This window comes from Neospora caninum, chromosome X (genome assembly GCF_000208865.1).
Source record: "Neospora caninum Liverpool complete genome, chromosome X".
Taxonomy (NCBI): Eukaryota; Apicomplexa; class Conoidasida; order Eucoccidiorida; family Sarcocystidae; genus Neospora; species Neospora caninum.
Genome location: NC_018396.1, coordinates 4,707,659 through 4,721,632, shown reverse-complemented (window position 1 = coordinate 4,721,632; position 13,974 = coordinate 4,707,659). Strand labels below are relative to the sequence as shown.

Below are 13,974 nucleotides of genomic sequence, written 5' to 3'. Positions count from 1 at the left end.
AATCCATAACTCTATATAGCCGAATCTATATTTCGATGCGCCACTCTGGGTATAGGGGATGTATCCGCCGTTGTCAGTGGGTTCTGGGGCGATGTCTGTTCTCCCCTACGTGTGGCTGCTGGGTTCGAGCAGGCTGCAGGATATTCAGCAGCGTCTTGAGGAGCTGAAGGAGCAGTACAATGACTCGATTCGGACGAAAGACGAGTTGAACGCTTCCGCCGAGGAGCTGAAACTCAAGATGGAACGGGCGGAAAGTCTGATTGCAGGCTTGGCTGGGGAGCGAGACAGATGGGAAGTCTCGCTGGCGCAGAGCACGGAGAAGTTGAAGGCGCTGCCTGGAGACTGCTTGGTCGCAGCGGCGTTCATGGCGTACGCGGGGCCGTTCAACACCGACTACCGGAATCGGCTTGTGAGGCACTTCCGACTTCTCGCGCTCTCGCCACCTTTGCGCCTTTTGCACCTTGCGAGAAACTCGGGCCGTCGCTGCTGCGGGGCGCCAGAGAGAAGAACTTGTCTGCCGTCGTTCGCTGTTCGACACACTGTCGGTCCACTGGAACTTCCCCCCAGATCTGGGTTCTCGACCGAGACGCAGGAGCGCTACGTCGGTTGTGGCGCCTCTCGGTCCAGCAGGGGACCCGCGCTGGAGGGACCGCCCGAAAGCGAGTAACAGGCGCGCCTTCGCCCGTTTCTGACGATCGGACGCAGCTACCGACAAGCTGCTGTTTGTGTCGGCTCTTGTCGGCCAGCGGGGACACATGCGTTGCAGTTCACACGGTTTCCAACCGAGGCAGGAGACACCACCGACATCCTTTCTGCACTCCGAGAACTGATCCCGAACCTCGTTTCGTCCTACTTCATCTCGACCGCTGAGGCTCATCCGGTTCCTGTTCCCGTGACTTAACCTTTCGGCGTCCGTCTCGCCCCTCTTGCCGCCCGAAACCAATCTGCTCTCAACACTCGGTCCACGCTCTCTACGGTTCCGTCGTCCTTTCCCGCGCGTCGTAGCGCGTGTTCGCCGACGCAGCATCTGGCGTACATGGCCGTCTCGCTCTCTCTCTCTTTCTCGCTGTCTCTCTCTGTCTCGCCGTCTCTCTCTTTCCCTCCCTATCTCTGTCTCTCTGCTTCGTCTTTCCCTGGGTATGGTAATCGGCCTTTCGATTGCTTGTGCATGTCTCGTTTTGCGTCAGGTCGGGCAAAGTTGGGTTCCGTTGGTGAACACCTTCAACATTCCCCACAACCCGAACTTCGACTTCGCCGACTTTCTGGCCCGGCCCATCGATGTGCGGCAGTGGAATCTCCAAGGCCTTCCCTCGGACCGTTTCTCGACGGAGAACGGCGTCTTGGTGACAAAATCGCGGCGCTGGCCGTTGATGATTGACCCGCAGAACCAGGCGACAAAGTGGATTCGCCGCCTCGAGGCGACAAACGACCTCAAGGTGCGCAAAGGAGACAGGACGCGCGCGGACGCAGACGCGACACACACCGACGATCATGCGCGGAGACTCTCCTCCGAGAGACGTTTCGTGGATGCCTCAGACTGTGTGACACATCGTAGATGTGTCACAGATTCCCGAGGTTTTACCAGCAGACACCAACCAGTCGCGGGTGCCGAGGCCTCGGTCCGGTCTCCTTCCACAGGGTGAACGCGCAAGGGGGGGGGGGGGGGTGCGCTTTTGGTTCCAAATGACTCGGACGATCCTCGGCATTGCGCTTCTTGCTCTGGAGAACGCGCAGTGGATGCGACTTCGAATGCTCCTCGCGGTGACGCCGTTGTGTTGTCTTCCGGTTCATTGCTCAGCTCGTCGATCCAGAGACGCGAGACTACATGAAGGTCATTACCATGGCGGTGAAAAGTGGGAAGCCGCTCCTCATGGAGAGGGTCCAGAACGGGATTGACCCGTCTCTTGAGTCGCTTCTCGCGCAGCGAACCATCGATGTCGGCGGTTCTCCCTCCATCCGAATAGGTGAGGGGACCGAGAACTCACGGACTGTCCGTTTTTGCTTCACCCCAGTTTCCCACACTGAACAAGCTGCGGGAGAGACAGCCGAGACAGCGCTGCCTCACGTCAAATCCGAGGAGAGTTGAAACCTTTCGTTGGGTGTCCCATGATCGATCTGTTCGCTGTCTTTCAGGAGACATTGTCGTTCGGTACAATACGAACTTCAGATTCTACCTTACAACCAAAATATCGAATCCCCATTTCATGCCCGAAGTCGCCTCGAGCGTCAACCTCGTTAACTTCATTGTCAAGGAAGATGGTCTAACTGCTCAACTTCTGGTAAGGCACTCTCCAGGAATTCACAACTGCATCTCTTTTCACATCGCCATACACCTTCCTAGGCGTATAGCTGCGGAGATGCAAATGATCACAAATCTTCAAGCTTACTGAAAAGAAGGAGAGATAAATAGAGATAATGACAGGTTCACGGATAGACGCCGAGGCTCATGGAGGTAAATGGAGACTATGAGGAGAAGACGAAGAAACAGCTCAGCTGCAGTCAGGACGTCCAGAACCGAATGCTGTTTCGTCTCGACGCCTTCTGCATTTGTTGCACGGTTTTTCGTGAAAGGAAAAACCGTGAAGCTTACTGCCTGGTGATCTGTGCCTGTCTGGACTGCGTGCATAGTTCTGCATGCAGGTCTGCATGCATGACAATCTGAGTGCTTGTATCTACGAAATGCGTATTTCTATGAATTTATATATATATATATATATATATAGATAGATAGATAGATAGATAGATAGATAGACACTGTTGTGGCGGGGCTAGGCTACGTGAAACAGCATGAGAAAGGGAATGGACTCATGAGCAAGAGAAACTTGGCGTGAACAAACAGTGGAACATGTTCAGGAACGAGGCCTCAAACAACAAGTACAGCAAGTATATATATGTATGTATAGATATACGTGCATGCGTATGTGAATGTGCATACGTCACCTATGTGGAATGTGGATGAGAGGGAAAGAGGCCAGATTCTGTTTTCCACTTCGCAATGTGCGTCTCGGCAGGCCATCGTGGTGATGAAGGAAGAGCCGCGTTTAGAGGAGCAGAAAAACGAACTCGTGGTGAAACTTGCCGATGGCCGGCGCCGGCTGCAAGAGTTGGAGGACGAAATCCTCCGACTCCTCACCAACTCGCAAGGGTCATTGCTCGATGATGTGGAGCTCATTACGGCGCTACAGGTGACGTGCAAAAGGTGGAAAGATAGGCAAGCGCAGGGGCAAATCACACACGGCGTGAGACGCTCGTCTGTTCGTTGTACGCTATTCAAATTCTGTGGAGAACAGAACCATGTGTATCCTGCGCAGGCGAACGATGGAAAGGCAGTAATCTTACCCACACGGCGGACTCCCACTGTGCAACAAACATAAAAAACATGCACCGTCACAAACATATATCTATCTGTCTGTCTATATCTATATATATAGATATATATAGGTGTATGTACACATGTATAGGCATGTGCATAGATGACGGAATGATGGGAAGACGCACAGATTCAAGACACTTCCCGTCATTCTGAACTTGCTTAAAGGGTGTGGCATGCAATCAGTTTGGCGCGTGCACTTCATGCGAAAACGCCAGCGGACTGCCGAGAGTATTTTCGCGGCTCATCCAGGCTCGCTTTTTGCGCTGGAGAAGATCCAGCGATGTGGTTCAACTCTACGCTTGCGCGGGGTTTCCTCTTCTTGTCAGGAATCAAAGTCCATTGCAGGCGAAGTCGCTCGCCAAATTGAAGTTTCGGAACAGACCATGCAGAAAATCGACCAGGCGCGAGATGCCTACAAGTATGTTTCTCACAGACATGCCTCGGCCAGCCGTTCGACGGTCACGTCTTACGTGCTACATCCAAAGGCCCTCTTGTGACATGCAAGCAAATGGAAAGCTTTGCGCGTTCCTGCGTGCGTGAATGCACAAAGTTCGCTAGGGGGAAGGTTCATTGACTCGTCCTCTGGGGAAATCCCCGTTCTGTAGTCCTGTGAATATACAACTCTCCGTGGAGAGGCTGTACAGGTTAGGACCAATTTTGTCCACCGCGCCGCCTCGGCTCGATCGGCAAACTCTTTCGTCTCTACAAAAACGCGACTGCATGTAGAAAGAAATGCCTCGTTGGGCGTCCTAGCATTCGCCGTCTGACTAGAGAAGGATGAGGATGGCAACGTAGGCCGTTGCATGCAGTTGTGTCCTCAGGGCTCTCAGTTTCTTCCTACGTGCAGCAGGTCGCCGCCTCGGTCCGCATTTCCACTTGGTGGCATGGACAGAACGAACCTGTAGGTGTCTGACTCCGGTGTGTGTTTGCAGGCCTTGCGGCGTCCGCGCGTCGGTGTTGTTCTTCGTACTACATGACTTGATTGTTGCAGATCCGATGTACCAGTTTTCACTCGATTCGTACGTCGAACTGTTTGTTTCGAGCATCGAAAAGGCCAAGGAAGACAACGCCATGACAGCCTCCGTGGAAGAGCACGTGCAAGTGCTCAACAACTACCATACCCTCGCAGTGTACAGGTGCGTCGTTCTGGGCTCTTTCCTCTGCATCTCTCGCATCATCGCGGGGATTCCCCGCATGCTTCGGTCTCGTCCGCGCCTTTTCTGGCGGTTTACACGTGCCTAGACCTCTTCTTCCGCGTCTTCTCTCCTGAACGTTGCGGCATGTCAGCGGCCTAGCGAAGCAGAAACACATGTCACTCCCCTTCGGTCTGAACCTCCGCGAAGGCGACAGCTCCAGAGGGGTGAACAGCTTCCGATGTCTCTCGCCGCTTCTTCAGGAACGCCTGTCTAGGTTTATTCGAGAAACACAAACTGCTGCTGAGCCTGCACTTGACAACAAGCATTCTTCAATCGCGAGGTCAGCTAAACAGAGAAGAATATCAGTTTCTTCTAACGGGTGCGAGCGTCGCCGACCGAAAGAACCAACCGCAAAACCCCGACCCCGACTGGATCAGCGAGAGCGTTTGGGACAACATTTGCGAGTTGGGAAAACTGCAAAACTTCCAAGGCTTCCAGGCGTCCTACGAGCAAACGCTCAGGTCGGCGCTTGCCATTATTCTGTACTCAGTTACAATACCAATCCGTGAAACAACTTCCGGAGACTGTTCGGACTTCAATGCTGGCGTTGCGCTTCCACAGACTAAGCAGCAGCGCCAACGTCTACACCTAGACTCGCGCACACCATCGGAGCTTCCCGCCAAAGCTCAGACAAGCATGTGCATGCACCCATATATATATATATATATATATATACATACATGCTTAGCTTTATCGTCTCTGCATAAACTCGTGCAAATGTCTATTTACACACACATATAGGTATATGTATATATATACTTTTGTAGAGTGGTGCCTGTGTATTGAAAACTATGCACACACGCATATATATATATATATATATATATATATATATATATATATACATACATACATACATACATACATACATACATACATACATACATACATACATGCATATGAAGGTCGCAACTGTAGGGCTCCGGACCGTCCGCTGGAGATCGAAGGCCGCGCAAGTGAAATGGTTTCCTTTTTCTGTTTCTTCCTTTTTTAGAGATTGGCGCAAGTGGTATGCGACAGTTGAGCCGGAGAGAGAGTCGCTCCCTGGAGAGTGGCAGAGTCGCCTGGACTCTCTCCAGAGAGTTTTGATCATTCGCTCGCTGAGACCAGATCGGTTTCTTCCGGCGGCAACGCGTTTCATTGCCGAGACCATGGATGCGCGTTTCGTCGATTCGCCTCCTCTGAATCTCGAAGCTGTTTTCAACGCCTCAAAGAACACCATTCCCCTCATTTTTGTTCTCTCCAAGGTGGATCCCACGGGCCAACTCATGGCTCTTGCCTCGGCAAAAAATGTTCAAGTGAGATGCGCTTCCCTATTGACACGCATGCGCATATATGTCTACTTACGCGTATGTCTTCATCAATGCATACAGATTACAATCAGCCACATGCACGATATCTTGCTCTAAATAGATTTACACTGCAAAGGTACACTATCGAACTGTCGCGCATCCATATATGTATATATATATATATATATATATATATATATCTGTATACGCGTGATAGCCGATGTGTCACTGTTTCTAGAGGCTGTCATGTTCGTTTTGCGCCTTTGGGGTGTCTTGTTTCCTGCGTCGGTCCCTTTTGGTTACCGTGGTGTTACCGTGTTTCCTCTCTTTGCGTCACTTGGCTGCTTTGATTGTCTGCGATTCCCGCAGGCGATTGCCGTCGCCCTGGGGCAAGGTCAGTCGGCACGAGCTGAGAAGTTGATTCGGGAAGGCGCGCGGCACGGCTTTTGGGTCTTCCTTGCGAATTGCCATCTCGCTCTCTCCTGGCTGCCGACTATGGAGAAGTTGATCGAAGAAGTCACAGAGTCCGAGCCTCACGAATCTTTCCGTCTCTGGCTCTCCTCCGAACCTCACCCTGATTTCCCCATTGCGCTGCTCCAGCGGTACGGAGGAACAGGCGAGGCGCGCTCGCGGGAAACCGACACTGAATCCGCGTTGGGATCGAAAGCCGTTCGCGGTTGGATGCTTCCTTTCCGAAGAAAAAGTGCGGGTTGGAGCCTGTCCCTCCTCGAGCCGACTCCTGTTTCTCGCGGTCGTGAGAACACACACAAACACAAAGAGTAAAACGCGACATGGCTTCTTGGGTGGAGCCTCGATTTCTTGCGTCGCATGTGACGAAGCATTGGCGCCCAGACGCACGCAGCTACGCGCGCAAATCTGTGAGGGGGAAAGGACACAAGCGAGAGACACTGGGGTGAAACACTGTCGAAAAGTCTTGGCGCGTTCGCTGCTCTGGCAGGTCGACGAAGATCACGACAGAGCCTCCAAAAGGGCTAAAATCGAATCTCCAGCGACTCTTGCTTCAGCACACAGACGAGGATTTGAACAGAGTGAAGGCCGGTGACGATCGCTATCGCCGTCTGTTTTTCTCGCTCTGCTGGCTTCATGCCGTCCTCCTCGAACGGCGCAAATTCAAAAGCGTCGGGTGGAATGTACCCTACGACTTCAACGACTCGGATTTCCTAGTCAGCGACAACATTCTCTCCATTTATGTCGAACAGGTCAGACCTTCAAACACCGACGCCCCATGTGCTCTCACGGGTTAGCCGAATGCAACTCGCAAGGTGTAATGACGCACGGCGAGGCCTTGGCCGCCTCTCACAATCCGGCCCTATTCCACACTTTCCTCCAAGTGGCCCAGCTTGCATGCAGGAGAGTAGGGATTTCCAATCCCAGTATAAGTGCGAAACCTGTTTCTCGACGCCTCTGTCGGTACCCTCCTCTCCTTATCCTTCTCCAGTACAGCAACGACATGCCGTGGGAAGCGCTCCGATACATGATTGCCGACGCCTGCTACGGCGGCCGAGTCACAGACGACAAGGATCTTCGCTTACTTCGCGTCTACTGCGCCGATTTCTTCTGCCCTCAAGCTCTTCAGCCCGACTTCAGCTTCTCTAGCTCAGGAACGTACTACATCCCTGAAGATACAAGTCTGGTACGTCAGTTGCGTGTCGCGACACTTCCGTCTTCGGGGGGTCGATGGCGGGCGTTAAACTCCTACACTTCCTTTTTGCGTGCTACAGGACCTCCACTTGAAAAATCGAGGCCTCTCCCTGTTTTCGTTCGTCGCTTCCAACGTGTGCTCACTGCGGTTTGCGCCTGTTCTGAAGAGTCCCCCCACAGACGGGCGTGCTGGGCACATTGGTGCAAAAGACATCGACTCAGACTGTTTTCTGTTGAGGGCCTAAGGTTTCCGTTATGAGGCAATGTAGGCAGACAGTTTGGAGTGTGTTTGGTTGTGTGTGGGTATTCCCTTCTATACCTCGAACGTTGGCGTGGCTCTTCCCCTTGTCTCGGATCTGCTCTGCAGTCAGGACTGAAGAATTACGTCCGCGACCTGGCTGTCATAGATCCGCCGGAAGCCTTCAGTCAACATGTCAACGCAGAAATTTCTTCTCAGATCGCAGATGCAGAGAGTCTCCTGTCAACCCTATTACTTCTTCAGCCTTCCGGCGCGGTTGTCCCGTCAGCAGGGGGAACCGGCAAGCCTGAAGACCAGGTAGGCACGGCAAAACGCAAGGCAAGGGGGTTGGATAAAGGTAAACACGGGCACGGAACAGCAGAGGCGGTGAGATTCAAAACACGCTCGCCAGGAGAGGTCTTGCTTCGAGCACGGAAATAGGATTGCTTCCAACCGAGAGAAACGGGCTTTCTGCCGACTTGAGAGTGCGTTGTGCGACGAAGAGAGAGGGGGGGAGAGAGCGGAAGAGCCGAAGCAAGGAATGGCAGGGAAAACTGGGAAAAAAACGTAGCCTTGCCCTGCTTTTAGGCGTTGACCGGAGACTCCATGGGCGGCTTTGCCACGGAGAAGGAAAGCCGACTCCTGGGTGGTGGACCCAAAAGACTAGGCCTTTCCTCCGAGTTCCGAGGCTGCTCCTTCGCTGCAGACTTGTTGTGTTTTTAGGTCTACAGAATCTGCGGAACCGTCGAGCATGAATGGCCAGCAGACATCGACTACCCTCTAATTGTTGCTCGCGGGGACGGTGATCTGTCTCCGCTACGGGTTGTTCTCCTTCAGGAGGTCCAGCGTCTTAACACGTTGCTTCGGTTCGTGCGTGAATCTCTCGGAGCCTTGAAGAAAGGCTTGATGGGCCTTGCCGTGATGTCTGATGAAGTGGAACTGGTGATGCAGGCTCTCGAGAAGGGAAAAGTTCCCGAGGCGTGGAAGTTTGCCTACCCCTCTGTCAAATCTCTACCAAACTGGGTTGTCGATCTGAAAGAACGCGTCGACTTCATGAGTAAATGGGGGTTGGTAAGGCACTTGCGAGAATCCTCTCGCACAATGACGAGGTTCCGAGTTCTATGCACGTGCCGGTCCGGTTTTCCCCCATCCAGTCTCCTCCCTCCTACCCCCTCTGTGTGTTTTCTGACTCTCCCTCAGTTTACGCTTTTCAAAATTATTGAAAGTTGTCGAGTGTCGACACTTGTTTCCGTAGGAGTGTGTGCAGGCAATCCCCTGCCTGTGGAAATACCCGCGGGTTCGTGGTAGAAGAGTGGCTCCGCGCGCTGATGGCACAGCCAAGAACACCTCGCGTGCTACCCGCTGTTTGCTGTCGCTTCCCTCCAGGAGAGGCCGCCGAAGGTTTTCTGGTTGGGCGGCTTCACCTACCCAACTGGTTTCTTAACTGCACTGCTCCAGCAATACGCGCGGCGGAATGCTCTCTCCATCGACACGCTCAACTTTGACTTTCTCGTGCAGGTATTTTCGTACTTCTTTCTCGAGACGAGGCGGGAGGAATCAAAACACAGACCTCCAATGGATAGCCGCACAGAGAAATGCTAATAAGCGAGACCGTGTGAAAGCGGAAAGGGAAAAGAGACTTCCACAGCGTTGTACACATCCCTCTGGCCGACCGATCGTTGCATAGCTTAGGATGATAGAAAGAACTTCCCCGCTCGTGTGAGCGCAGCCTGGTTGTGGTTGCCTTACGACGCAGGATTCCGTCTTCCGTATCCTGCCTATCTGTTGTTCCCTCAGACGACTGGAGATGAAAATCAAATTGCTCAGCCTCCTAAAGAAGGGGCTTATATCAAGAAAATGTACCTCGAAGGCGCAGCGTGGAACGTGGAGAACCACTGCCTACGAGACTCCGACCCGATGAAATTACTCACAGATATGCCTATTGTCCACTTCAAGCCTGTGGCAAGAAAACGTGCTTCAGTAGACACGACATACTTGTGTCCTCTTTACATATATCCGATTCGTACTGGCACGCGAGAAAGGCCCTCATTCGTGACCGTGGTAGAGCTGAAATCTGGAGGGGTTGATTCATCTTTCTGGGTGAAGAGAGGGACTGCACTGCTGCTCTCAAAGAGCGATTGACGACGAGATACGGCGACCTTCGCCGGCTGTTGCGCGTGGCAATTTCCATTTCAGATGTTACTGGCGATTAGCATCAAAAGCGTGCATTGAGCTCTCGGGTTGTTGGGTCTAGGGCAGATAACGGCATTCCGTGCTGTTGTCACGTTGCCGAGGTACTCAGGATTTATTTTTCTTCTCCGTTTTACTTTGACAACTTGGCAAAACGTACAAGTCCAACCAGAGTTAGTTCGCGCAAGCGCCGTAACCTGGGAACTTTTGCTGTCGTCACAGCAGCTCTCCCGCGAACATTGACTGACACAGCCGAATATTTGCACATGAATGCCGACACACGCTTAGGGCAATTGAGGGAGAACATTACCGCTACAGGCGTCGAGAACGGTCGTAGCTTGTTGCGCCGGCATCGCGCTCAGGCTTGAGCGTTGAGGGTCTGTCCATTCGGTCTAGAGGCAGAGATTCATCATTGATGCCACTATTTTAAAATGGAGACGACTGGAGTGGAAATAGGTCGCATCCTGCAAGGTTGTAAGAAACAACCTTTCATCACGATCCATAGCAAATTTGAATAGAAAAGTGTCTAGAATGGCTACACGATGCTGGGACTGAATACCTTTCAAGCCGGACTGAATAATACATATCGTAATGTCGCCGCTCGATGGTGCGATACTTGAATTTTAAAGTCAGCAACATGTAATGCATATGTAAGAAAGTCTGACAAGTATATGCATAGACATAGATATCCATATATGCACCTGGAGGTATGTACACAGGTTTTGACGGTTTTTGATTTCTTGAAAGGAACAAGGAGCGACTCTCCAGTTCCCTCGCACGCGAAAAAGCTGAGCCGCATCAGAGAGAAGAGAGAAAGGCTTTGGAGAGAATCACATTGGAAAAAATCGGCAGGAAAAGGGTAGCGATCATAAAACAACACTAGAAAGAGAGCCAGGCAAAACCTGCAAAAAGAAGATGTTGCCAGTCGATGCCCGACTGACCCTCAATTCTCTCTGCCAATGAGATGTTCGCCATCTGATTTTTTCCTGTCAAGGCAGACCCATAACATAAATAGCAGCCTGGAGTACCCTGGTCCCCACTGAGAAAGGTAATTTCCGTCCTGCGCGGGAAATATATATTTATGTATATACATGGATCTGTACACATCCACATCAGATACAGATTAAGGCTTGTATCTGCACATGCATATATGTATGTATGTGTAGACATGCGTATATGTACAAATGTATATATAGATATACCTACGTATGAATACATAGGTGCTGAACGCCCTATGCCTCGAAAGACGAAAGTAGTTGAGAAAATGGAGAATACGCCCAATTCAGCACGACATACATATTACCTTCTCCCCGGGAAAAAACGAAAAAAAATTCAGACGGCGTTGGTTGGCTGGCGTATCAGTACCACCCCGGTTTCGCCGGGCAGATGATTCCGAAATCGAACGGTGATGGCACATGTACTAGGAAACAAGCCTCCGTAGATGTGTGCGGTGATCAGCCTCCGGGACAAATGGGACACAAACGAGGAAAGGAACTTGTCCTTCCTCAACCCTTCCTTTTACTGGTACGCATCCATATTGACGTTTACCAGTATGGACGCCTCTAGCTGATCGATACACAGTCTCGGAGTTTGATGCGGTCTAGCCAGTCGCCTCGCAAGTCAGGAAGAGGGCCGTCCCAACGAACAACTGGATTGTGTGCATTTCTCGTTGCCTGGAAATCTACGATCCCCACTGTGTTTTGTCCCTTCTTTTCTCTTGCGCGTCCGTCGTCCAGTGAATATGCTGGCCGTTCCAGCGCACTTGAGTTTGTTTCACAATCGCGCTTTGGCAAAAATGAGGGATTGTAGGCACAGGACGGCTCCCACTGCATGCCAGAGAGGTTGTGGACCGCAGGACCAGATAGCGAACATCCAACCCTTTCAAGACAAGCTCTGTCTTCCTCCAGAAGCCATTCTATATCAGAGTGCTTAATTGGTGATTGACTATCTAACAGTAAGTCAGAGAGGGAAGTCTGTGGCGGCAAAAAGCAAGCGTCGCCGCTGATACATCCCCTTCGCTGCGACGGTTCCAAAGCAGTTTGAGTCTGTTCGGAGCAATTGAGGATTTGTTCACTCCAGGAGGGGAGCGAGTCGGGCAGAGTTTGCTGGTAGGAGGTACCTATCTGGACTCGCTCTTCTCCCGAAATGATAGAGTTTTCTTCCACGTGGTAGTCTTTAGGGGTGTAAGGTGCCCCTCCGCAAGCCGTCCTCCCGGAGCGACTGCCAGGCACCTGAACTGCAGAGTTCGTATCTACAGTCTCTGGCCGGCTTTCTGTCGAGGACTGTCGCAGAAGAGAAGACTGCCTCGATGTCGCGTTGCTGACCGTGTCATCGTCAGACGACCAAGCGATGTACTCCCCTACGGTTCCCCCCATAACTTCCCTTCGCGAAGGACACTCAAGAGCGTTAGAGGCGTTGCCGGATAACGGCACGGCTTTGGTTTCTTGTAACACCGTTGGATGGCCTCTGGGGTCATCCGCAGCGTAGTATACCACGTACGGCGAGCTAGGCGGAAAGGGAGCGCCAGACTTAAGTGGAATAGCTAATCGAGGGAGCCTGCGTAGTTCCTCTTCGTTATGTGCATATGGACACTGCGAGCCCCTCGCACATCTGCCGTACATATTGCTCCAGCAGACTTTCGTTTTCGTTAGGTTCGGCGACGGCACAAGTTCGGCATCCGAATGCGCGTATGTGCACGAAGGCCCAAATGGACAGATGCGCCCAGATGTTACAAAGCGACACAGTCGCGTCTTCGAGAGACGCGCATTGAGTTCCGGCCCAGTCCGTTTGCTGGTTTTCTCCGATGTAGCAGGAGGCGGACTTGGCGGTTGATGGAGCATTTTTGCTCGGCCTCCCCTATGGACATCCAACAAAACAGGCCTACGGACCGGATAAAACAAACTGGCGGTAAAACAGTTTCTCTTCCAGCGTCGTCCACAACAGATGGCTGCCCTCGAGAACAGTCGCTCCATAAACAGTGCCCACAAAAATGACGAAAACACATCAATGTCTCGCTGTTCCTTGCGCTGGCAGACCACGTGGAGCACCCACAACGTCGCAAGAGCCTAAACAGGCCGTCCGGTTCATGCAAAACAGATATATGCAAGCAGATATAGCTCTAAGCACGAAAGTGGATGAGAAAAACTGATGACACAGGTTCTTTTCGTGTCGACATACGCGAAAGCTTCTTAAGAAGCTCTCCTCATGGAATGCCACTGGACATTCTTGAAAAAAAGCCTAGGTGGTGAGAATACAAGACTCTCTAAAAAGTTCAGAACGGGGGATACGCACCACAGAAAGCCGATACGAAAAACTGGTAACTGGCAGTACTTCCAACTAAGAAGGTCTAAGTGCTTTCGGTATGGTGTGCGAGTACGCTTTTCGACTGCACCGTTTTCCCCTGCATATGTCAGTGATGTTCGGGATGCGCATGATGGTTATATACCAGCTTAGACAGAATGTCATAACCAACCGCAATCGATCTCTGTCCTCCGGTCACTTCAGATGCTCTCTGCCGGTGTCGTTCAACTGCCGAATCAATGATCTAATTCCTGGATGCTCCCGTACAGTACCGTGCTGTGTTGTTTCTGCATCCGCAACTGAAAAACAGCCGTACAACTCCAAGATTGCTTTCTTCCAAGGACGCCGGTAAAACGGTCTCGGTCAAGATGTCGAAGCACGGCCATATATGACGCCTTAAAGCAGTGTACATCTACCCGAGAAGTCAGAAACAGAAAAGGGAGAGCTGTTGCCTCTCATGTGTCTAATTCAACCATGTAAATAGCACACATGTCTTCCGCGTCCAGATGCGACTGTGATAAGTCAGATAGGGCACAACGGGATCTCCCCTCAGTTCGTCCTGCGTTGTTCAACATGCCGTTCTCGAGCCTGACTCAGCGACAGACGGCACACACTTCGGAGATCTCCACTCCCGTGCGGAGAAGAGACAGATCTCGATTCGTACACGGTTTCTATCTGCATCCAAGTACGCGATCTTCGAGTGTAACTCCGCATCCACTGGCG

At 51.9% G+C, this 13,974-nt stretch overlaps 2 protein-coding genes across 2 annotated transcripts in view; one reads left to right on the top strand and one right to left on the bottom strand.

The window, feature by feature from the left end:
* The window catches only part of NCLIV_050200 (GF18580, related), a gene marked incomplete at both ends in the record, with an annotated part of 42,726 nt that extends 32,733 nt beyond the window's left edge, over positions 1 to 9,993 (top strand). The window contains 17 exons of the mRNA XM_003884573.1: positions 133 to 409; positions 1,188 to 1,436; positions 1,799 to 1,964; positions 2,134 to 2,279; positions 3,012 to 3,185; positions 3,700 to 3,791; positions 4,306 to 4,509; positions 4,770 to 5,030; positions 5,564 to 5,867; positions 6,231 to 6,463; positions 6,820 to 7,081; positions 7,321 to 7,515; positions 7,891 to 8,079; positions 8,485 to 8,832; positions 9,148 to 9,279; positions 9,559 to 9,720; positions 9,958 to 9,993. Coding sequence (XP_003884622.1) covers positions 133 to 409; positions 1,188 to 1,436; positions 1,799 to 1,964; positions 2,134 to 2,279; positions 3,012 to 3,185; positions 3,700 to 3,791; positions 4,306 to 4,509; positions 4,770 to 5,030; positions 5,564 to 5,867; positions 6,231 to 6,463; positions 6,820 to 7,081; positions 7,321 to 7,515; positions 7,891 to 8,079; positions 8,485 to 8,832; positions 9,148 to 9,279; positions 9,559 to 9,720; positions 9,958 to 9,993 — 3,430 coding nt within the window. The remainder of the gene's footprint in view (positions 1 to 132; positions 410 to 1,187; positions 1,437 to 1,798; positions 1,965 to 2,133; positions 2,280 to 3,011; positions 3,186 to 3,699; positions 3,792 to 4,305; positions 4,510 to 4,769; positions 5,031 to 5,563; positions 5,868 to 6,230; positions 6,464 to 6,819; positions 7,082 to 7,320; positions 7,516 to 7,890; positions 8,080 to 8,484; positions 8,833 to 9,147; positions 9,280 to 9,558; positions 9,721 to 9,957) is intronic.
* A 1,520-nt stretch (positions 9,994 to 11,513) lies between these two features.
* Positions 11,514 to 12,791, bottom strand: NCLIV_050190 (Zinc finger (CCCH type) protein, related; the record flags this gene model as incomplete). Its single annotated transcript, XM_003884572.1, has 1 exon — positions 11,514 to 12,791. One exon carries the CDS (start codon positions 12,789 to 12,791, stop codon positions 11,514 to 11,516), a length of 1,278 nt encoding a protein of 425 aa, XP_003884621.1.
* Between the last annotated feature and the right edge of the window lie 1,183 nt (positions 12,792 to 13,974).